The 24319-nt window shown below is 42.3% G+C and overlaps 1 protein-coding gene across 1 annotated transcript in view; it reads right to left on the bottom strand.

The window, feature by feature from the left end:
• The window catches only part of LOC308535579 (cation channel sperm-associated auxiliary subunit epsilon-like), a 90262-nt gene that overhangs the window by 16781 nt on the left and 49162 nt on the right, over positions 1 to 24319 (bottom strand). Inside the window, exons 12-14 of the mRNA XM_081114521.1 lie at positions 16646 to 16725; positions 5347 to 5446; positions 2233 to 2319 (exon numbers count right to left, since the gene is read on the bottom strand). Of these exons, the coding sequence (XP_080970647.1) occupies positions 2233 to 2319; positions 5347 to 5446; positions 16646 to 16725 (267 nt within the window). The remainder of the gene's footprint in view (positions 1 to 2232; positions 2320 to 5346; positions 5447 to 16645; positions 16726 to 24319) is intronic.

The raw sequence follows: 24319 nt of genomic DNA, 5'->3' as shown, positions 1-24319 counted from the left end.
GGGGGGGGACATATGTAATACACTTTGTAATACTTTAAGCAACAAAACAAAATTAAAATAAATAAAGTACATGATCAGTTTCAATGCTCACCATAGTTGACCCGTCTTAGTGTGGACTTGACACAGTGGATCCCTCCCTCCTGTAAGACTTGCTTTACATGTTGTCTGTCTGGAAAACCACGCTCACCTGGCTTTCCTCCTGCTTCTTGGATTTTTCTCTCTCATCTCCTTTGACCTCCTCATTCCCCCGTCTCTAAATAGTTGAATGACCCAACATTTAGTTCTCTTCTTTTTGCCTCTAGATAAGGGTTTCCTACACTTATTTTGTGTGTGTACGAGTTCTTTATGTGGGTCCTTTTGTCAGTCTGATAAAATCTATGGATTACCAAGGATGCCTTCTTAGAATAATGTTTTTAAAATTGTGTCTACAAGGGAAACTAGTTATAAAGAATTATAGCCGATAAAATGTTAAAAACAATAAGGTATTACATTATAATTTAAAAGATGTGCTTCTTTAAATACGGGATCTAACGCCAGATTTAACAAGCACCATAATTACTTTGGTGTAGTTGGAAGCAAGTTCATTAGGTAAGGAGGAGGATGGGTGAAGAGGTGTTGGAGATTTTAGGAGAGAGGAGAGAGTATACACTAGCTACTTATGAGACGGGGAGAGCGAACAAACTAGAGAAATACAGTTATATTTTTGGGCAGTGTGATGGGACCTTTTCAGTCATGACATGAAAATGAAACAAGTCAGCATGAGTATGTTTTTCTCTGACCACAGTCAGCTGCTAAGGTGGATAGTTGAATTTAACCAGGGTTGTGATTTAGTCACACAAATATGAAGGAGTAAGAGGGGCAAAGGAATTGAGGGTACCTATTAATAGTGATATAATTGTTGGCCATGGAATTATAGCTGGATAAAGAGGGGAAGATAACCTGGGAGTGTGGTGAGGGTCGTAAGATCACTAGATTGAAGGTTAGGCTGGGGTTGAAGGATGGTTTAAAGTGTTGTTAGAGCCAAGCTTCTAGAGCAAGCATGTCAAACTCAAAGGCCAACACGGGCCAAATAAACAAGGTTTAAGTGTCTGTGGGCTGTAAAAAAACAAATGCTTCTATTTCCATAGAAACATTGGTTTATTTCAAAGGAGACATACTGAGTACAAAGGGCCGAAATAAATGAGCCATCGTTAACATAAAATAATAGAACATTTTAATAAAAATTAATATTTTTTCTTGAACATTAACTTACCAGACACTGAATAACTGCACAAATTAATAAGCGTAATGCAAATAAACCTATTTTTCTTGTTCTCTGAAAGTGAAATATTTCTTCTTGCTCACACCAAACAAGTCAGTCAGTACAAGACTAATGACGTGGCCATCGGCTGCTAAGATATTCGCTGCTAGTATTATTGGAGAGAAAAGGTGCGCCTGCGTGTAAGGAGCGTAAGGGAAATGAAGGCAACACGATTATTGTAATCAGTCATTAGTGAACATTGTAGCTTGTTATTAATAATGATGTATAACAGGATATTGTAAAAATTAAGTTATGAAATTTTTATTAAAACATTTCTTACATACCACTATATTGGCTGGGCCACAGAAATATTCACTGTGGGCTTCATGCGGCCCGTGGGCCACGAGTTTGACATGCTTGGTCTAGAGTTATGTTGCTGGAAAGTGAGGGAATAGTGGATGGAGAGTGGAATGTTTGGAATACAGAGGACAATACACATCATTTGTATGTATCTTTGTCTTGACATGCATAGATTCTGATGCAGAAGCAAAGTAACATTGTGATTTTAGGATGAACATTTTATAGGCTGAGGTACCTTCTCTGTCACTTTTTATTCATAAGATATGATCTGATTCTCCAAATAACATACATTAATTTCAATTTAAGAAAATTCAATTGCAAAAAATTAAAAACAGTCTAGGGTTGATAATTGGCAGTAAGAAATGTTCTTCCTGGCCGGTGTGGCTCAGTGTTTGAGGGTCGAACTATGAACCAGGAGGTCAAGGTTCAATTCCCTGCCAGGGCACATACCTGGCAGGCTCCATCCCGAGTGTAGGGCACACAGGAGGCAGCCAATCAGTGATTCTCTCTCATCATTGATGTTTCTATCTCTCCCTCTCCCTCTCCCTCTCCCTTCCTCTCTCTGAAAGAAATAAAATGATATGAAAATAAATAAATAAATAAAGCAGTTAGCAAAGTAAAATTTTACTTACCTCAGGTCCCCAAACTTCGTCTAATGAGAGGTTCTTGTTACGCGTGATCATTGAATTCCACGTCTGGGCCTCATTTAAACAACCACTCTGTCATGATATATATATGTATGTATAGTATATCAATTTATTCATAAGTACCTCATATATTTTAATGCCATTGAAAAGTATATTTAAAAAATGTTAAATTATTTAAATGTTTGCTGATACACAGAGAAACAATAGACTTCTGTATATTGACCTTGTACGGAGAGAACTTCTTCATTAAATTTGAGCTGTTTCACATGAACAGTTATGTTACCTGTGAATATGACAGTTTCAGTTTTTCCTTTCCAATTCTTTTACTTTTTATATAGTTTTATTGTTTATAGTTTGCCGCTTTACAAAGATCAGGAACAATATTGTGCTGAAGTAGTGGTAATTGGCACTCTTATTTCATTCCTGATTATAGGTTTTCAAATTTTCACCTTAGGTATGATGTTTTCTATAGGGTTTTTAAATCTATATTTTATTAGATTAAGGAAGTTACCATCCATTTATAATTTTCTAAGATTTATTTTAAAAATAATGTTAGGCCTAGCCACTTTGGCTCAGTGGCTAGAGGGTCACCCTGCGGACTGAAGGGTCCCAGGTTCGATTCCCAGTCAGGGCACATGACCAGGTTGCCAGCTCGATCCCAGTGTGGGGCATGTAGGAGGCAGCTGATCAGTGATTCTCTCTCATCATTGATGTTCCTCTCTCTCTCTCCTCTCCCTTCCTCTCTGAAAAGCAATAAAAAAATAAAATAGGTAAAGAAAAATAATGTTATATATGGATGATAATTTTGTAGTCAAATAACATTTCATCAACTATTATAATTTTCTTCATTCCAGTAATATAGTGGATTACTTTGATTTCCAACTCTTCTATGTGAAATGAACAAAACTTGGTCCATTTATTGATTTTTCTTTTTCTTTTTCTTTTTTAGAGAGAAAGAGCAAAACATCAATTAGCTGCTTCCTGCACGACCCCTACTGGGGATCAAATCCGAAACCTAGGCATGTGCCCTGACCAGGAATTAAACTGGCAACCTTTTGGTGCATGGGATGATGCCCAACCAATTGAGTCACACCAGCCAGGCAGGATATAATATTTTTAATATATTGATGAGTTCTGTTACTAGTTTGTTTTGGTGTTTTGTATCATTGGTCATGGGTGAGATTGTCTCATAATTCTGTTTTGTTTTAAGGTTCTCTTGGATTCACAAAGTAAGTTGGATTAGAGATTTCTATTTTATTTTCTTGGAATACAAGAAGCTTTGTTAAATCATGTTTATCAAGGCATTTGTCCATTTTATTCATTTGTCCATTGTCAAATTGGTTGAGATAAATTTATTTATAACAACCTCTATTGTTTGGGTTGTAAAATGGTGATATTCTACTTCTGTCTTTTTTTCATGTGTGAACTGTAATCCTATCTAATAATATACAAACATGGTAATTAACCATACCTCTGACCTCCTTCCCATTGGCTAATCAGGGCGATATGCAAATTAACTGCCAACCAAGATGGCGGCCAGCAGCCACGCAGCTGAAGCAAACAGGAGGCTTGCTTGCTCCAGTGATGGAGGAAGCCAAGGTTCCCCGCCTGCCGCTGCCAGCCTCTGAGCTGCACTCTAAGAAACAATGTTGCAATTATAGAAGCTAAACAAACCCCAGAAACCAGCTTTCAGCCAGCCAGGCCTCAGAGCTGGAGCTGCAACAGTGTTTCAATTATAGAAGCGAATCAAACCCAGATACCTGCTTTCAGCAGCCAAGGTCTCAGAGCTGGACCTGAGCCTCAGAGCTAAAGCTGGCTCTCAGTTCCAGCGACAGCTATAGAAGGTAAATAAATCCCAGAATAAAAAAAATTAAAAGGAAAATAAGGAGAGGTTGGGAGCTTCAGTCACCCGCCAGACTGAAAACGGCCCTCAGCCCCTCACCCAGACTGGCCAGGCACCCCAGTGGGGACCCCCACCCTGAAGGGGGTGTGATCAGCTGCAAACAGCCATCAGCCCATCATCCAGGCTGGCCAGGCACCCAAGCGGGACCCCCACCCTGATCTGGGACACCCTTCAGGGCAAACCAGCTGGCCCCCACCCATGCACCAGGCCTCTATCCTATAGAGTAAAAGGGTAATATGGAAACTGACCCTAACAGCAGAAAGACTGGGAATGACTGGTCACTATGACACACACTGACCACCAGGGGGCAGACCCTCAATGCAGGAGCAGCCCTCTGGTGGTCAGGGCGCTCTCACATGGGAGGAGCTCTGCTCAGCCACAAGCCAGGCTGATGGCTGCCAGTACAGCAGTGGCGGTGGGAGCCTCTCCTGCATCCTCAGCAGCGCTAAGGATGTCCGACTGCAGCTTAGGCCTGCTTCCTGCTGGCAAGTGGACATCCGCCAAGGGCTGCCGGGCAGCCAGAGGGATGTCTGATTGCCATCTTAGGCCCAATCCCCTGGGGAGCGGGCCTAAGCCAGCAGGTGGTCATCCCCTGAGGGGTTCCAGACTGTGAGAGGGCACAGGCCGGGCTGAGGGACCCCCTCTCCCCACTAGTGCACAAATTTTTGTGCACCGGGGCTCTAGTATACTTATAAGAGAAGAGATGCTTCCCCTCATCTACTCTTTGGTAACCCACTGGTACAGTGTATTTGAGGAGGGTAGGATGATTATTTGTTTCTTTCTCTGTGTTTTCCAGTTTTCAAAATAAGAAATTGGTTTGCTATCATTCTCCAAAGGTGAACTTAAAAAAACCAAATGTGATCAATGCCTGGAAGCCAGAGGCAGGCTCGTCAATTCTCCAACATGAAATGCAGTGTGGAGAGAAAAGGAAGTATTGATCTAGAATTGCATCATGCTACTATAAATATTACTTTATTTTTTCCTAACCCCTGTAAGTCTGTTTTATATAACAATGACTTCTTTTCCATAAGTTAATTTTATCAGTCATAGGCTATCGAGGTTATACTTGTGTTTTTTTCCTACCCTCAGTGGACTGGTTTTATTTTCCTTAGATAATTTATATATACTAGTAGATTTAAAATAGAAAGACATGTCTAATTGCATGCCAACTTCTATTTAACTCTAGGATGGCGTACCTTCTGCATAGTGAGGTTATAGGTGTAGTCATCCCTGCCGTGGATTTCCCACACGATGAAATTTGCGTCAACATCTTTGATAAAGCCATTCTCATTGTATCTGAAAAACAGCAAACACAAAACATAGTTGCGTCATCCTACTAGAAACATTATTTTATTTCTTCTGACCCCTTTAAGCCTGTTTTACATGACAATGACTTCTTCATAAGTTAATTTTCAGTGGCTGGTTTCATTTTCCGGTGGAATAGAGCCATGGTGGGCAAACTGCGGCTCATGAGCCACATGTAGCTCTTTGGCCCCTTTAGTGTGGCTCTTCCACAAAATACCGACTTCTGCGCATGGGCCATGAAGTTTCAATCGCACTGTACATGCATGCCCGCATGTGGTATTTTGTGGAAGAGCCACGCTCAAGGGGTCAAAGAGCCGCAGGTGGCTCGCGAGCCGCAGTTTGCCGACCACTGCAATAGAGGGATTAAGAGCTCCGGTTTTTGACTTGGATGGGCTTAGGTTTAAATCCTGTCCTTATCCCTGAACAGCTTTGTGACCTGGGGAAGTTCCTTCAGCTCTCAAAGCCTCCACGTTCCTATCTGTGAAAGCATCACCGTACCTGCTGTATGGGTTTTCTTCAGCTCTCAGAATACACCAGATAGTAGCGAAGCAGATTTTTTTTTTTTAACATTTGGAGCCATAACTTCTCTTTGCTTAACAGGCACCATGTATTAATAAGGCGAGGGTGGCCAGGGCCCTGCCAGCAGGCTGGCAGCAGGGAGAAAGATGGAAGTGAGTGATGGAGGGAGGGAGGGTAGAGCAAGATCCCCTGGTGTCATTTAATCAACGAATATCCGGTGTGGCCCAGTGTGTACCAGGGAATTAACCCACAGAATGACCACGATGAGGATGGAGATGCTGCAGGTCTCCCTAGAGGAGGTGGCTGTAGGTGACACTGGGTGTCAGAGGGTTAGCTGCCCTCAGGAGAACTGAGGTGGGCTGAGAAGCAGGAGTCATCAGAAGCTCCGGGAGCGATGGTCATGCACAACGTATGCTCAGGGACACGTGAGGACTCCTGCCAGCAGCAGGCGCCAGCACGTGGTCCAACATGGACAAGCTGCCCACTCCCTGACACAGGCACCTGAGACATACGCCCCATTGAGATTAGTCCAGGGGTGGGCAAACTTTTTGACGCGAGGGCCACAATGGGTTCTTAAACTGGACCGGAGGGCCAGAACAAAAGCATGGATGGAGTGTTTGTGTGAACTAATATAAACTCAAAGTAAACATCATGACATAAAAGGGTACGGTCTTTTTTTTTTTTTAGTTTTATTCATTTCAAACGGGCCGGATCCGGCCTGCGGGCCGTAGTTTGCCCACGGCTGGATTAGAGTATTTACCCCAAACTCAGTGAGTTTTAAAAGAGATGTTACTTCAAATTAGTAAGATTATTTTTTCCTGATGTCATTAAAGAAATAAGGACTTCCCCCCCAGCTGGCATGGCTCAGTGGTTGAGTGTTGATCTACAAGTCAGGAGGTCAAGGTTTGATTCTGGGTCAGGGCACATGCTGGGGTTGCAGGCTTGATCCCCAGTAGGGAGCATGCAAGAGGCAGCCAGTCAATGACTCCCTCTCATCATTGATGTTTCTATCTCTCTCTCCCTCCCCCTTCCTCTCTGAATTCAATTTAAAAATTATATTTATTTAAAAATAGGGACTTGAGACCAAAGCTAAAGTTCAGATACTGATAAAGGCATACTTTTGCTAACCAGAGCTTGTGACTGATTTAAAAATGGCTAAGGGTCTTCCTCCTCCGTCAGCTATTGCTTGTTTTTCTAAATGGAATTGTCCCCCACACTCCTGGGATGGACATTTCACTTAGGACCCTGGGCTCAGGCAGGATGCCTCAGTGTCTGATGTATTTCCTGGGTCCCATCTCTGTGTCTATTCATAAAAAATGTCGGATCCTTGCTGGCGTCTCCTTATTCACCACCCAGGTCTCTGCCAGACTTTGCAGTTATTCTATCTGGCTTCCCAGGCCAGCTACAAATTGCTACCACCCACTCCTGTTTATAAAAAGCAGTTCTTGGCCCTTTCTCACAAACTGGGCAGAGAAAGTTTAAGTGTCAGAAAGTGGTATCTGAGAAGCTGTTACATTTTCATCTGAATTTTTCTTAGAAATTATAAAGAGAGGAGCTCAGGTGTGAGTAATGGGTAGCAGACCCTGACTTAGTTCTTGGAGCGGGAGGGAAGTTATAGAGAACTAACACATGTGTGGGAATGTACACAATTTTGCACCCAGTTTCAGAGATTTGGGTCAGGTTTCAGTAAAGCTCTAACTCAAGGAACTTCCGAAGGTGCGGCATGTTTGATCGCATCTTCTGTAAGCGCTCAGAGTTTTTGAATGACTAAGACTAGTTGCAAAGGCCATATGTTTTATTTCAATGAAAAAGATCTTGAACTCTGAGCTGGCATCTTTTGACACTCACAAAAACCAATACGCTCCATTGCCATCTAGTGGCCATAGGATAAATTGCACGACCCCGACCTTCTGGGTTTGGGAGTCCTAATATTTGGTGACTGGAGAAGATTTGACTTTGGGTGGTGGGCACCCCATGCAATATACAGATCACGTAACACAGAAACCCACATCTGAAATCTGTATGTTCCTGTTGACCAATATCATCCCAATCAATTTAATATATATATACATATATATATATATATATATATTTTTTAATGATCTTAGGTAATATTTTATTTATTTCATCGAGATTTTGGGGCAAAAATACTTGCCTAAGTAAGCATGGCTTATTCTCATTAATGTTCACTGATAGAAGATACAGTATTAATTAAATCTGGGAAATTTAGAAATGGCACTCATTGGCAGCTAACTGCCTTACAATTGCGACTTCCTTCTGCTACTTCCACTTTTGGGGAGGAGACCCCTCTCTGCTGACCCTGCAGACACACGATTCCAATCCTGGGCCTTGTGACCCTGGAGAGACTGACCCTCCCAGGATGAATTAACTTGTAGAGATAGCAAATAATTTGGCCTTTGAGCATGACTTTCCTATGCAACTCAACCAATCCGGGGCCGCCACCCCAACCACCTCCGTCCTGGGTACTCATACTCTGAGCCACTATCCAACTGCTCTAATCACCCAGAACCATGTGTCAGACAACTAGGGGCAGCTCTTAGGCCCAAAGCCTGCTCACATCTTTTAAATCAGACAATCCTAAGCCTGCTTTACCCTCCTTATCCAGTCCTTCCCACAGAAAATGCTGGAAAGGCTCTCACCCCAGCTTCCCCTCACTCCCTCTGCTCCTGACGACCCTGGTGCTTCCCTTGTGGCCCTATATGACCTGCTGTGCCTCCTGTTTTGGGGATCAGTGTTTAGAATAAGTGTCTTCCTTCACAACAGTCATGTCTGTCTATGTGTCTTCCATCTCTCTCTATAATAGCCAAATATGCAAATTGTCCCCTCAGGAGTTCAACCAGGAGACCGTGAGTTCGATCGCTTGTTATGACATGTGATGATCACCAGGCAGAGGGGCACAGAATGAAGGAAGGCCCTGATCAGCCTTGATCACTGGCCAGGCCTAAGGACCCTACCTGTGCACAAATTTTGTGCACCGGGCCTCTAGTATCTGATGAAAACAAATCCCGAGTGCCCCTAAAATACCCATAATGCCTGTTCCTGAACTTCCTGCCTCAGAGTAGAGCAGAGTGGATTCTGTGGCCCCACATTTTAGTTTGGGAGGGATTGTCATGAAGGTTGAGAAAGCAAAAAGGCAGCTGGGATGACTTGCGTTGCCAGCTGGACCATCCTCCCAGGACTTGCTTCATTCTTACTAGTGTTTGATGGTGAATCTGTTGTCCTTTTATCTGTAAAATTCTGCCCAACCTTGTTTCTGAGCCATTCTCTATAAAGGTAAGGTATTCTGGTGTCCTTGACTACAGGCTAATTTCCCAGGGTCTACCCATCTGCCTGCTTCTCAAAGCTTCATTAATAAGCACCCAAATTTGCCCCCCATAAGTACCTAATTGAATACTCTGTTATCAGGTATTTATTGCTATAATTCAGCTGAACTGGATACTGAGCCTATTGTTCTGTCCGTCTATGGTTAGCCTATAATATTGGGTTGGTTATTCTAAGAGAACTGGAGGCAACAAGCTTTGTGAAGCGATCCCTGGTAGCAAAGATACAAGTAAGTTACCTCTAGAAAATGTGCTTCCACTGTGGCACAGTTTGGAAAATTTCACTAATCCTATTGTCTGCTTTACTCAATTGCCATTAAACCATCCTATTAATGTTATTTTTAAATTTCTGATGCTGTATTTTTACATTTTAGCATTCCATTTTTTAAAATATTTAGAATTTCCCTGCTGAGATTTCCCCACCAGTTTACCCATTTTCTACACTTTTCCTGAGAATCTTCAAATATATTTTTATTTGCTATATTAAAGTCCTTTTATGCTATTGCCAGCCAGAGTCTGGGCCATCTGTAGTCTGTTACTTTTGGCACCTTTTATTGATTGCTAGAGGCTCAGTGCATGAAATTCGTGCACTGTGGGGAGGGGGGTGTCCCTCAGCCCAGCCTGCACCCTCTCCCATCTTGGATCCCTGTGGTATCAAGCCTAAACGGGCAGTCAGACATCCCTCTCGCCTGCCTGTCAGCCTTATCACCCCCTAACCACTCCCCTGCCAGCTTGATTGATGCCTATCTGCTCCCCTGCTGGCCCAATCACTCCTAACTGCCCTCCCCTGCCGGCCATCTTGTGCCCACATGGGGGTGGCCATCTTGTCCGAGGGGCATTACGGTCAATTTGCGTATTATTTCTTTATTATATAGGATGGGTCATTTTTCTGCTTTCAATGTCTAGTAATTTTTTATTTTGTACAAAACATTTATTATTATACATTGTTGAGACTCTAGGTTTTGTTATTTTCCTCTAAAGCAGCAGTTCTCAACCTTTGGGGGGTCGAACGACTCTTTCACAGGGGTCGCCTAAGACCATCGGGAAACACATCTTAATTACATATTGTTTTTATGATTAATCACTATGCTTTCATTATGTGCAATTTGTAACAATGAAATTGGGGGTCACCATAACATGAGGAACTGTATTAAAGGGTCGTGGCATTAGGAAGGTTGAGAACCACTGCTCTAAAGGGTTTTTTTCCTTGTTCTGGAAGGCAGATAAGTAATGATAGGCTCTCCCTGACCTTGTTAAGGCTTAATTTTAGGATTTGTAGGGCTTTAAAAATGTTTAGTTTTGCCCTTAAGTCGTAGGGCATGGCATTTTGTCTTTAGCTTACTTATCAGAGGTCACCCTTTTGGTTTCAATGGAATCCATCAGGTGTTCTCCAGTACCCTCTAAGTAAGGTGGTGGGACTTACATGCCAAACTTTCTCTCTCAGCATCAGCTAGCTGTTGAAATGTCTGCATCCTCTCCTGGTACAAACACAGTTTAAGAGTTAGTAAAGAATTTGAGGAAAGAGTTTTCCATATTTCTGTTTCTCCCTTCTATGTGACTGTCCTTTCTGATATTTTTAAAATCTAAATTTACAGCAGTTTTTGCAGTCCCAGACTTCAATGTCTGTCTCTTAAACCCAGTAGGACTGCCACTTCCTGTCAAAACCCTGTTCTCTTGTACCCTGCCCCGTACTTGTGGGTGACCTCAGAGAACAATCTCACTTAGAAATCTTCCCTTTTTTCAAGGATCATGTGGTTTTGCTTTCCAGTTCATCTACACAATTATGTATTACATTTTTGTTAAGAGCACAGGTAATTCCTATTGGACAGAGTGTATGTCAAATAAGAATTACTTTGCTATTTCTTGAAATTCAATTCTGGAAGATATTTGTCTGATGGTTTTTGGCCCATTGTTTTCTGTATAACTTTTAGGATCTGCTGGTCACTTTCTGCTGACAACCCTGATGGGATATGTATTGCAACTGCATTGAATTTATGGCTAGAGGAGAGGAGAAATGATACCAGGAGAATGGAGTTGCTATCAATTGAAATGAGGAAGGCTATTATTGATGGAGTGGGTTTTGAGGGAAAGATCAGGAGTTCACTTTTGGACAGGGTAAGTTTGAAAGCTCTATTCACTATCTAAGTGGAAAAATGATATATCTGTTCAACATCTAAGGCAGTGGTTCTCAACCTTCTGGCCCTTTAAATACAGTTCCTCATGTTGTGACCCAATCATAAAATTATTTTCATTTCTACTTTATAACTGTAACGTTGCTACTGTTATGAATCATAATGTAAATATTTGATATGCAGGATGGTCTTAGGCGACCCCTATGAAAGAGTCATTCGACCGCCAAAGGGGTGGCGACCCACAGGTTGAGAACTGCTGGTTTATGGGCCTGGAATTCAGGAATTTGCAGAAACTGTTAGTGCTCACCGAATATCCTTGTGGCTGTTTACATTTTCTAGCCCTCCTTGGGGTTAGACTGGGGCCATGGCATTAGGTTCCAGATAACTGACAGGATGTGTGTGGAAGTGGTGTAAACCATGGCTAGACTGGCCCTTTAAGACATCTAATGCAATCCTCCCCTCTTCTTTTTTTCCATAGTGGTAACATAGGAAGCCATAACCAGGTATGTAGCTATGATACATGTCAGACTATAACATGAAAAGAGTGAAACACTGAGATGCTAGAATTTCTTTGTTACTGCAGCATAATCGGGCCATATTTGATTAATGCAAGGGGAAATAGTCAGACTGGAGATAGAGTTTTGGGGGGTTTATCGGTATATTGAGACATTCAGGTCCATGAAACTGGATGAGACTACAAAAAAAGAACAAGTTGAGATAGAGAAAGAAAAGAAAGCTTTGAGCCTAGCCAGTAGGGTCAGTGGATAGAGCATCAGCCTGTGGACCAAAGGGTCCTGGGTTTGATTCCAGTCAAGGGCACGTACATCAGTTGAAGGCTCCTCCCTGGTCCAGGGACCTGGTTGGGGCTGGTGCAGGAGGCAACCAATCAATGTGTTTTTTTCACATTGATATTTCTCTCTGTTTTTCCCTCTCCCTTTCACTCTCTAAAAACCAATGGAAAAATATCCTCGGGTGAGGATTAAAAAAAAAGAAAGCTCTGAGCCTTGGGCATTTCAATATTAAGAGGTCATGGCGGGAGGGATGGAAGAAACTATGAAATTAAGGAGTAGCTGCCAGTGAGGTAGCAGGAAAAGCAGGAGAATCCAATGTCCTGGAAGCTAACGGAAGAAAAGATTTCAAGTAGGAGGGAATGATCAAATGTGCCATTCTTGTTAATGAGATAAAGTAAGGTTAGACCAGGGAACCGAGCCTTGGGTTTAGCAATGTGGAGGCCATTGGTCACCCTGGCAAGCAGGGCCAATGAGGTGCTGGGGGTAAGAGTCTGACTGACAGGGATCTGGGAGAGAACAGAAGAATTGATGACAGTGAGTATAGTGGCTAAAGGGGTGGTGGGGTCAAGAGCAGGTTTTTGTTTTTGTTGAGGGAAAGAACTGCATCTTTATATGGTGAACCAGAGGGTAAAGTTGATGATGCAGGAGAAAGAGGGGACAATTTCTGGAGCAATGCTCTTACTTAGGAAAGGGGTGGGGATACACACAGTTCACAAATGGAGAGACAAACCTTAGCTATGCATATAGTTAACCTATGCTGATAGGAAGACAGAGTTCATGGATGCAGAGGCGCGGAGATGAATGGATATGGTGATGGAAGTTTGTGGAAGATCTCTTCTGATTGTGTCACCCCTGACTCATTCATCTTCCTCATTTTCTTTCCCTTACTATTCACATCTATCACTTATCATGCCCTGCCTTAGATCTATCTATCCATTATCTATCTATGTATCTATCTATCTATCATCTATCTATCATCTATCTATCATCTACCTGTCTATCATCTATCTATCTTTAAGATTTTTTATTGACTGTTAGAGAGAGAGAGGAAAGGAGAGGGAGAGAGAGAGAAACATTGATGTGAGAGTGAAACATTGATCAGCTGCCTCCTGCATGCCCCCTTCTGGGGATCAAGCCCACAACTCGGGCATGTGCCCTAACCAGGAATTGAACCAGGAACCTTTCAGTGCATGGGATGATGCCCAACCAAGTGAGCCACACTGGCCAAAGCAAGCCCTGCCTATTATAATCGCTAATTTTCTCATAAATGATTCCTCTTCTTGTTGCTATGTCAGTAATTTGGTTATACCGTCTTACTACCTGAACTTCATCGGACTTGTTTCCTTGAAATTCATCTTCCGCACTTTTCCCAGAGAGGACTAGCTGGAGCACATGTTGGGTCAGAGTGCTCTATGGGAAGAATGGAGGGGAAGACCTCCATGATGTCGAGTCCACCTGGCTCGTTGCTCAGCCTCTTCTTCTGACACTTCATTTCTCCCTGTGAGCCCCACCAACATGACTCTACCTGAACTATACATTTCCTTCCTCCAATTTCACTTTTGCTGGAAAGGCTTCCCCAGTGGAATTGATTACCTTCCTCACCTCTCTTCTTCCTCCCCTGCCTTCAGCTAAATGTTCATTATCCTTTAAGACTCAGTGGCTCAGCTCAAGTGCATGCTTTCTGACAACATTCCCCAGAGCCCCCCTTCCTTCCATAGCTAGGCTGGATACTTTCCTTTTGAGTTTCCAACCACCCACACTATTTCTTTCTATCATTCCACTTAGCTTATCAGCTCATGTGTTTCTCTAACTCATCAGAATCTTGAGCCCTTGAGTGCAGCAATCCTGTTTTATGTACCTTTGAATTCCCAGTGCCTAGCACAGTAATTAGTGCAGCGTAGTCATTTAATAACGATGAAGTGAGCTGAAGAGTGCACTTCCCTGAGAGAGAACATTAAAATAGCTTAGCCCTGGGGGATGAGGCCCATTCCTATATAATAAAAGGCTAATATGCAAATAGACTGAATGGAAGAACAACCAGAACAACAGAACAACCTGTCACCGTGACGTGCACTGACCACCAGGGGGCGTGAGCAGAACATGGAGGGTGTTGGCCAGGGTGGAATGATGGAGCCGGTGAGCAGGGGTGCCAGACCAAGGCGGGGCACTGGTCACTGTCATTGCAGCGAGCCTCTGGTGGTTACTGAAAATTCTTTGCTGCTGCTGGCGTTGGCCCCACTCCCACCCGCTGCTGGCATTGGAGCCACCGCTCACACCCACAGCTGGTGCCGGAGTCACTGCTCACACCCGTTGATGGCGCCAGCCCCACTCACACTCACTGCTGGTGCTGGCCCCAATCGCTCTGTGTCATCAGTGGGTGCAAGTGGGCCGGCACCAACAGTGCATGGGATGGGGGGCCAGACCAGGTTCTGCGGGAAGAGAGGGGACAGAGGGCCACAGTGGGAGGGTCAAGGCATGGGCACAGAGGATGGGTTGAGAGCCACCCCTGTGCCTACCGCAGCCTCACGGACCATAGTTCCTTTCAAGGAGCACGAATTTGTGCACTGTACCCCTAGTATAAATAAACAAAGAAAACTGGGCTTTGGTGAGAGGAAGAGTGTGGGATGCCCAGGAGGATCAGTGGCCTGAGTAGGGGTATAGAAGGTCAAACTAAACAAGACAGCAGACTAACCAGAGGCTCAGAGTACCTGTGACAGAGGGATTGTAGGAGGGTGAGGAAATAGCATGGAGTCTTACAACTGCCATGGTGAGGAGTGTGTGTGTGTGTGTGTGTGTGTGTGTGTGTGTGTGTGTGTGTGTTCGTGTGTTGGGGGATATGCTGGCAGAGGCCTTTTGGATCCTCACAGGGAAAGGTCTGATGGCAAAACTGAATTGGAGCTCCTGACTCATTATTCTACATCCACCCACCCTGTGGGGTCTCAGAAGTTGTTGTCAGCCTAAGAGGACCCCGAAAGCTGAATGCCCTGACTAAAATGTTGATGTTTTACACCCAGGATTTTACGTTCAGTAACGTATCCCAATGGCATCTCTGCACTAGTGTCCAAACATATACATAAATGGATATTCACTACCATTTTATTTATAACAGCAAAACAATTAGAAACATGATCATTTATCTTTTTTATATATTTTAAATTTTGTAACAAGCTATGTGACTTCTGTAATCATAAATCAAGAATAAAGTCAGAGAAGCAAGCAAATGAATATAAAATTACTTGAAAAATCCTTCCTCATAGCATTTTTACTTAATCTTTTTAATATTGTTTATAAGAATTAAGTTAGAGATATTGTTGAAATCTCCCTATTCCCTTATTAGTAAATAGTTTCTTTCCTTGCAAGCTTTTAGTTATTATTGGCCCATAGAAAGAAAAGTCCTATGTCACCTTGGGAAGGTAGTTTCTTCAAACTATCTTCAGGAGGAGCTTGGGAAGCGATTGAGAGAGGGAAAGTGAGGGTTAAGAGACTTGCCTACAGCCCGGCCAGCATGGCTCAGTGGTTGAGCATCAACCTGTGAACCAGGAGGTCATGGTTTAACTCCCTGTCAGGGCACATGCCCGGGTTATGGGCTCGATCCCCAGTGGTGCAAGTGTGGGAGGCAGCTGATCAATGATTCTCTCTCATCACTGATGTTTCTCTCTCTCCCTCTCCCTTCCTCTCCGAAATCAATAAAAATGTATATTTCTTAAAAAAGAGACTGACGCACTAACCGGTTTGGCTCAGTGGATAGAGCGTCGGCCTGCAGACTGAAGGGTCCCAGGTTCGATTCCGGTCAAGGGCATGTACCTTGGTTGCGGGCACATCCCCAGTAGGGGACATGCAGAAGGCAGCTGATCGATGTTTCTCTCCCATCGATGTTTCTAACTCTCTACCCCTCTCCCTTCCTCTCTGTAAAAAATCAATAAAATATATTTTAAAAAAAAAGATAGACAGACTACATCTCTGAGAAGAGTCTCAGCTTTCTTACCCATTTATGTCTCAGGGGCTAAATTGTAACCTCCCTCAACATGCAGGAACCATGGTTATCCAAATTTGGTTAACTAGTACTAAAAATCTAGTGTCACACATATTGGGTGCTCAAAAATATTTATTATTATTATTTTTTTAATATATTTTATTGATTTTTTACAGAGAGAAAGGGAGAAAGATAGAGAGCTAGAAACATCGATCAGCTGCCTCCCGCACATCTCCCACTGGAGGTGTGCTCGCAACCCAGGCACATGCCCCTGACTGGAATCGAACCCGGGACCCTTCAGTCCGCAGGCCGACGCTCCATCCACTGAGCCAAACCGGCTTCGGCAATATTTATTATTAAATGCATGATTAATTAGCCCTCTTTTTATTTTGAAACTTTGAAAGTAAGTTCAAATTTTAGTAGAATATACTTACAGTTGAAGCAAAGGGTGAAATTTGTCATTGAAATTAAGTCTCAATGGGCAGCCATATTTTCTCCAACTATATTTTACTCTCTAGAAAAGGAAAAATGCTTTGGTTATTTTCTCTATTAGGCTGATTAAGAAAATTATAGTTTTCTTACCAAGTCTTTAGATGGTGGATTCCTCAGAAATGACCTATAAAAAGATATTTTTATTACTTATCTTTTCTCTTTTCAAACTTAAACATTAAGCCATTACTTTGTTTGGGTGGGGAGATATCACAGAAGTCAAGTAGATAACCATAATTCCAAAATACTACCAAACTATGTGGAGAATAAACAATACACTTCTAAGTAATACATGAGTGAAAGAAGAAATCTTAAGAGAAATTTAAAAATACTTAAAACTAAATAAAAATGAAAATGCAACTTTTCAAAATTTGTGAGATGCAGTTAAAGATGCAGTGCCTAGAGGTAAATTTATAGCAATGAATGCATCCTATATAATAAAAGGCTAATATGCAAATCGACCAAATGGCAGAACGACCAGTCACTATGACGTGCACTGACCACCAGGGGGCAGATGCTCAACACAGGAGCTGCCCCCTGATGGTCAGCACAAAACCAGGCTCATGGCTGGTTAGTGTAGCGGCGATGGTGGGAGCCTCTCCTGCCTCCATGGCAGTTCTAAGGAGGGCTCCCAGACTGCAAGAGGGCGCAGGTCAGGCTGAGGGACACCCCCTCCCAAGTGCACGAATTTCGTGCACTGGGTCTCTAGTTTATTATAAAAGATTGAGTTAATAGGAGTAAATACTGACTCTAAATTATTGATACTAAATTAATAAAAACTCAGTGCTTATGGTATAATATTTCTTACTTTCCAATACTGTAAAAGAAATCATGCTGACGACAACCTTTGTAACCAAATCTACAAAAAGAAACATAATGAAACTGTAATATCATTCTTTTTATATACTTGCACAAACATTTAATCATTTAACTCAGTAATTCTAAACCTTGAAAGTATTACAGAGTCGTCAAGTATTGAATTATATTCTCTGGGGTTGGTGTGTTGCCCTAGCATTTCTATTTTTAAAAATCAGTTACACTAATGTTCCTGAAGATATCAGAATTTGAAATCTATTGATTTATTTCTTCTATTTGATACCTGTGAAAACCTGATAGAAAATCTATCAAAAATGAAGACAAATTTCTGTGGATGCTTTCATTCCTCATACATTTTTTATTTTTTAAACTATATTTTAATTTTTAAAAAATATTTTTTTATTGATTTCAGAGAGGAAAGGAGAGGGAGAGAGAGTCAGAAACATCAATGATGAGAGAGAATCATTGACCGGCTGCCTCCTGCACACCCCACACTGGGGATCAAGCCCGCAACTCAGGCATGTGCCCTTGACCAGAATTGAACCTGGAACCTTTTAGCCTGCAGGCTGACACTCTATCCACTGAGCCAAACTAGCTAGGGAAAATATGTTTTTATTGATTTAAGAGAGGAAGGGAGAGGGAGAGAGAGATAGAAACATCAATGATGAGAGAGAATCATTGATCAGCTGCCCCCTGCATGTCCCCTACTGGGGATTGAGCCCACAACCTGGCATATGCCCTGACCAGGAATTGAACCTTAACCTCCTGGTTCATAGGTCAATGCTCAACCACTGAGCCACACCTGCCAGGCCCTCAGACATTTTTTAAAACACCCATTTCTAATTTATGCTAGAGACTCAGTTGTGCAGGTAAGAAGCAACTTTAAGAATTCACATATGTCTAATTAGTGTTCATGCAGACAGAAGGCTATCATGGTGTATGAAATGATAGCATTTTCTGGAAGTTAAATTATTCATTTGACCATTTTTGTTGGCTGCTTCCAGTGTAACTTATAAGAATAAACCACTGTGTTTAGATAGATATTGGAAGCCTATCTAATATCGCCCATCTCAAATGCAAATTAAACCCCAAGAAATGCCCTCCTTCATTGACAAGTCTCCGGTCAGAAATACCTTGGACCCCCCGGGTCTCCTTTGGTAACTGTGAAGCCTTAGGCCCACCACAACCACAGCCTGAATCTAAGACATTAGGGTTATTTTTAGGCTCCAGAACAATGGTCACTGACTGAGAGGCCTGGACCTTAGTCTTGAAATCTGTGTTTTGTAAACGTGCTCTCCTGGTGATTCTGATATGTGACTGTCTAGACCAGCGGTTCCCAACCTGTGGGTCGCGACCCTTTGGGGGTTGAACGACCCTTTCACATGGGTCACCTGAGACCATCGGAAAACACATATATAATTACATATTGTTTTTGTGATTAATCACTATGCTTTAATTATGTTCAATTTGTAACAATGAAAATACATCCTGCATATCAGATATTTACATGACGATTCATAATAGTAGCAACATTACAGTGATGAAGTAGCAACGAAAATAATGTTATGATTGGGGGTCACCACAACATGAAGAACTGTATTAAAGGATCGTGGCATTAGAAAGGTTGAGAACCACTGGTCTAGACCCTCCCACACATAGATTGATTCAAGCTGCTTTGCACCTCACGACAGCAGGAAATCCACACTCAGTGGTACTGGGAGTTGATTTTGGTATCTTGTTGCTTAGAGCAGCTATTCTTAAATTTTAATGCTCCTCCTAATTTTCTGGAAAATTTTAAAAAATCGAGATTCTGACTCAGCAGATGTGGGATGAAGCCTGACATCTGCATTTCTAATAAGTTCCCAGGTGATGCCTGGTCCATAGACCATAGTCTAATGAGCAGGATATAGACCAGTGATGGCGAACGTCTGACAAGCGTGTCAGAGGTGACATGCGAACTCATTTTTTTGGTTGATTTTTCTTTGTTAAATGGCATTTAAATATCTATACTAATAAAAGGATAATATGCTAATTAGATGGAAAACCTTCCAGGGGACCTTCCGGAGAAAGCCACAGTGGCGAGGCCAGGCAGAGGCAGTTAGGGGTGATTGGGCCAGGAGGGGTGGGCAGTTGGGGGCAATCAAGCCAGCAGGGGGGCAGTTAGGGGCGATCAGGTCGGTGGGGGGGGGGGCAGGCGGTTGGGAGCGAGAAGGCTGGATTGGGCCTAAACCGGCAGGCGGACACCCCCTGAGGGGTCCCAGATTGGAGAGGGTGCAGTTCGGGCTGAGGGACACCCGCCCCCCTGCACAAATTTCGTGCACCATGCCACTAACATAAAATAAATATCAAAAATATAAATCTTTGTTTTACTATGGTTGCAAATACCAAAAAATTTCTATATGTGACATGGCACCAGAGTTAAGTTAGGGTTTTTCAAAATGTTAACACGCTGAGCTCAAAGGTTCGCCATAACTGATATAGACCATCTCAGAAAACAGGATGTTACAAGCTGTATAAATCAATTAGCCTTTGCATTTCCTGGAAATGCAGATTCCTTGCTGAATGAGATGGTAATATTTAACACATTGCAGACGGATCACAAGATTTCATGTGTTTTCTGTTCTAAGCTTTTGGCCAATCACAAGAATTCTTTAAAAAGATATTAGCTTGTAGGAACATGTAATAAATAACTTCAAAACACCATGGGTATTTAATTTTAAAGCGTGCCTTTAACATTTATGTAAAATCTTTTTTGCACTCGTTCAATAGAAACTTACCTGGCCACTGGGTAAAGCTATCAATAAAACTACTGGTCCACAATGTGTTAAATATCAATGCAGCCACTGATTATTACAATTCAGTCCTCAAAAGATTGTTAGAATGACAGAGGAACAGACCTTTGGTTTGGATGACAGCAAATGACTTCATAAATAGACTCAGATAAGAATCAGTGTTCCCCCACTCTCACCCCCACTTCTAACCCCGGCGAAGGAATCACAATACATTGCTGTCTCCACTATACATTTAACCTGGCTAACTAAACAGATTTCTATATGTTGACTTGATTTCCCAGGTAGAAGAAAGAGAGCTGTGGCAATTGGATGACACAAAATCCAGTGGGTACCACTTTGAACCACAGTCAGATCAATGGAAGTCATAGCTCTGGAGGGAACACTGGCTTCTGCTAGATTTGCTCTAAAATTTTTCCCATAAAAGATGATGTGAATGTAAGCCATTCTCTGTGGAAATGAAATTATTATTGGGGTAAAGACAGAGGCAAGTGCTTCTCCCTCTGGTTTCTGGGGAACGAGCTGTAGACTGAAGAGTTGAGAGGTAAAGGTGCAAGATGGTAACTGGCTTATTAAAGGGGAAGGTGGAGAAAAATGCTGATGATAAGAGGTTACTTCTTTTTCCCTTTTAGTAATGATCAAATTTATATATATATATATATATATATATATATATATATATATATATATATATGAGAGAGAGAGAGAGAGAGAGAGAGAGAGAGAGAGAGAGAGAATGAGAATGAGAATGAGAATGGAAGGGAAAGGAAAGGGAGAGAGGAACATCAATGTGACAGACACACATCAATTGGTTGCCTCCCACATGGGCCTGACCAGGGCCATGGATCCAACCTGCAACCAAGGCAAGTGCCCTTGACTGTTATTGACGGGGACCCTTCAGTCCACAGGCTGATGCTCTATCCACTGAGCCGTGCCAGCTAGGGCTCAAATCTAATACTTGATTTGGCAAAAAGTTCAAACAAATTTGGTTTGGACACTCGTCAATTCAATTTTGGATTACACTATGGACATGTCAGTCATTAGCCTAAATTATCACTAAGAATTACCTATTAGTTTACCACTTGTTTTTAAAACGTAAAGAGTAAGACAGCGGCCCGAACCAATATGCTCAATTAATATTTGACAAAGGAGGCAAGAACATACAATGGAGCCAAGATAGTCTCTTCAATAAATGGTGTTGGGAAAATTGGACAGATATATGCAAGAAAATGAAACTAGACCACCAACTTACACCATACACAAAAATAAACTCAAAACGGATAAAGGACTTAAATGTACGACAGGAAACCATAAAAATTCTAGAAGAATCCAAAGGCAACAAAATCTCAGACATATGCCGAAGCAATTTCTTCACTGATACAGCTCCTAGGGCACTTGAAACTAAAGAGAAAATGAACAAATGGGACTACGTCAAAATAAAAAGCTTCTGCACAGCAAAAGAAACCATCAACAAAACAACGAGAAAACCCACTGTGTGGGAAAACATATTTGCCAATGTCATATCTGATAAGGGCCTAATCTCCAAAATTTATAGGGAACTCATACAACTTAACAAAAGGAAGATAAACAATCCAATCAAAAAATGGGCAAAGGACCTAAATAGACACCTTTCAAAAGAGGACATTCAGAAAGCCAAGAGACATATGAAAACATGCTCAAAGTCACTAATCATCCGAGAGATGCAAATCAAAACAACAATGAGGTACCATCTCACACCTGTCAGACTGGCTATCATCAACAAATCAACAAACGACAAGTGCTGGAGAGGATGTGGAGAAAAAGGAACACTTGTGCACTGCTGGTGGGAATGCAGACTGGTGCAGCCACTAGGGAAGACAGTATGGAGTTTCCTCAAAAAACTTCAAATGGAACTCCCATTTGACCCTGTGATCCCACTTCTAGGAATATATCCCAAGAAACCAGAAACACCAATCAGAAAGGATATATGCACCCCTATGTTCATAGCAGCACAATTTACCATAGCTAAGATGTGGAAACAGCCTAAGTGCCCATCAGTAGATGAATGGATTAGAAAACTGTGGTACATCTACACGATGGAATACTATGCTGCTCTAAAAAGGAAGGAACTCTTACCATTTGCAACATCATGGATGGAACTGGAGAGCATTATGCTAAGTGAAATAAGCCAGTCAATGAAGGAAAAATACCACATGATCTCACTCATTCATGGATAATAGAGACCACTATAAACTTTTGAACAATAATAGATACAGAGGCAAAAAAAAAAAAAATAGATACAGAGGCAGAGCTGCCTCAAACAGATTGTCAAACTGCAGCGGAAAGGCCGGGGAGGGTTGGGGGGCAGGAGGTAGAGGGGTAAGAGATCAACTAAAGGACTTGTATGCATGCATATAAGCATAACCAATGGACATAAGACACTGGGGGATAGGGGAGGCTAGGGGACTGTCTAGGGCGGGGGGATAAAATGGACACATATGTAATACCCTTTGTAATACTTTAATAAAAAAAAAAAGAGTAAGACAGGTCAAATGTAAATATACTTGCCCTTTAACCGCAATAAATTTAGTGGGATCACAGCCGACAGATATTTGGAACACCTAAAATGAAGCAATTTAGTTGGTAAGTTCAGTGGTTCTGACCCACACATTTCTATAGCTAAAAGCAATTCCATTTCAAATTAGAAACAATGACCTATTAAGTGTATTTCCTACTTCTTCTTTGATCACTTTTTAAAAATACATATATTTTTATTGATTTCAGAGAGGAAGGGAGAGGGGCAGAGAAAGATAGAAACATCAATGATGAGAGAAAATCACTGATCGGCTGCCTCCTGCAATGCCCCCTACTGGAGCCTGCAACCTGGGCATGTGCCCTGACTGGGAATTGAACTGTGACCTCATGGTTCATAGGTTGAAGCTCAATCATTGAACCACACTGTCCTGGCTATGCATTATTTTTTAAAATTTATTTTTCAATTGCACTTGATATACAATACTATATTAGTTTCAGGTGTACAACATAGTGGTTAGATCTTTATATACCTTATGAAGTGTTGCCACCCAGTAAGTTCTAGTACCCGTCTCACATCTTACATAGTTATTACAATATTATTGACTATATTCCCTATGCTGTACCTTAAATCCCCGTGACTATAACTAGAAATTTGCACCCATGTATTATGGAAGTAAACTGCTGCACGGTACCTCCCGTGGCTATTTTTATCACTGGAAACTTGTATCTATGCATTATTGAAATAAGCTTTTTTAGACCTTTTCCTGTGTCACTTACCTTTGGGGGTATTGGACATGTTTTTGTATATTCACTAGGCCTGAGCTGCATAAGCATAAGACCCGTGTTCTGGTATCTAGGAGAAACAACACATACAGGTGAGTATAGACTCACAGGGAGGTAGACATTGCAGGAAGCCACCCACTGTCTTCACTATCTGAGAAGTGTAAACTCGGATCGCAGAACGCTGGTGAACCTTGAGCCCCTGGCAAGAGCCAGAGCTATGTACCGATTGTCTAGTCCAGACAATGGGGGCTCAAGCTATTTCTTGACCAAATAGTCTGAGAGTAAATCTTCCTAATATTTACTGCCCTTTAAGATAGTCTGTCTGTTACCGCAATTACCTAAGAGCTAGATGTGTATCCAAAATTGAATAAAAGGCTGGCAAGGCTTGGGCACCAGTGGAAGTCCTTTCCCTTGCACTGGGCTTTCCGCCTGGCCCCCAATATTTCCAAATTATTATTTCTTGTCTCGTCTCTTTTATTTGCATGCGGCCCCTTCTCCAGATCCCGAACCCAGCACCACATGGGACGTGGGTCTTCACAGACATAACTCTGCTTCTCTGTAGAGCAGATGAGAGCCCCATGTACCTGCTGCGCCTGACCCCTCCTGAGAAATGCTGGAGGTCTGAGGGGTGGGGTGACTACCTATACCCTGCTTGTGCTGAGGGCATCGCCATCAGACCTGAAAGTCATTCCCACCTCAAGGTATTCCTTCTGGCCA

This window comes from Myotis nattereri (assembly GCF_964212035.1).
Source record: "Myotis nattereri genome assembly, chromosome: 20".
Lineage (NCBI taxonomy): Eukaryota > Metazoa > Chordata > Mammalia > Chiroptera > Vespertilionidae > Myotis > Myotis nattereri.
Note: the sequence above shows the minus strand (reverse complement) of the source record. Positions and strands in the feature narration are given on the sequence as shown.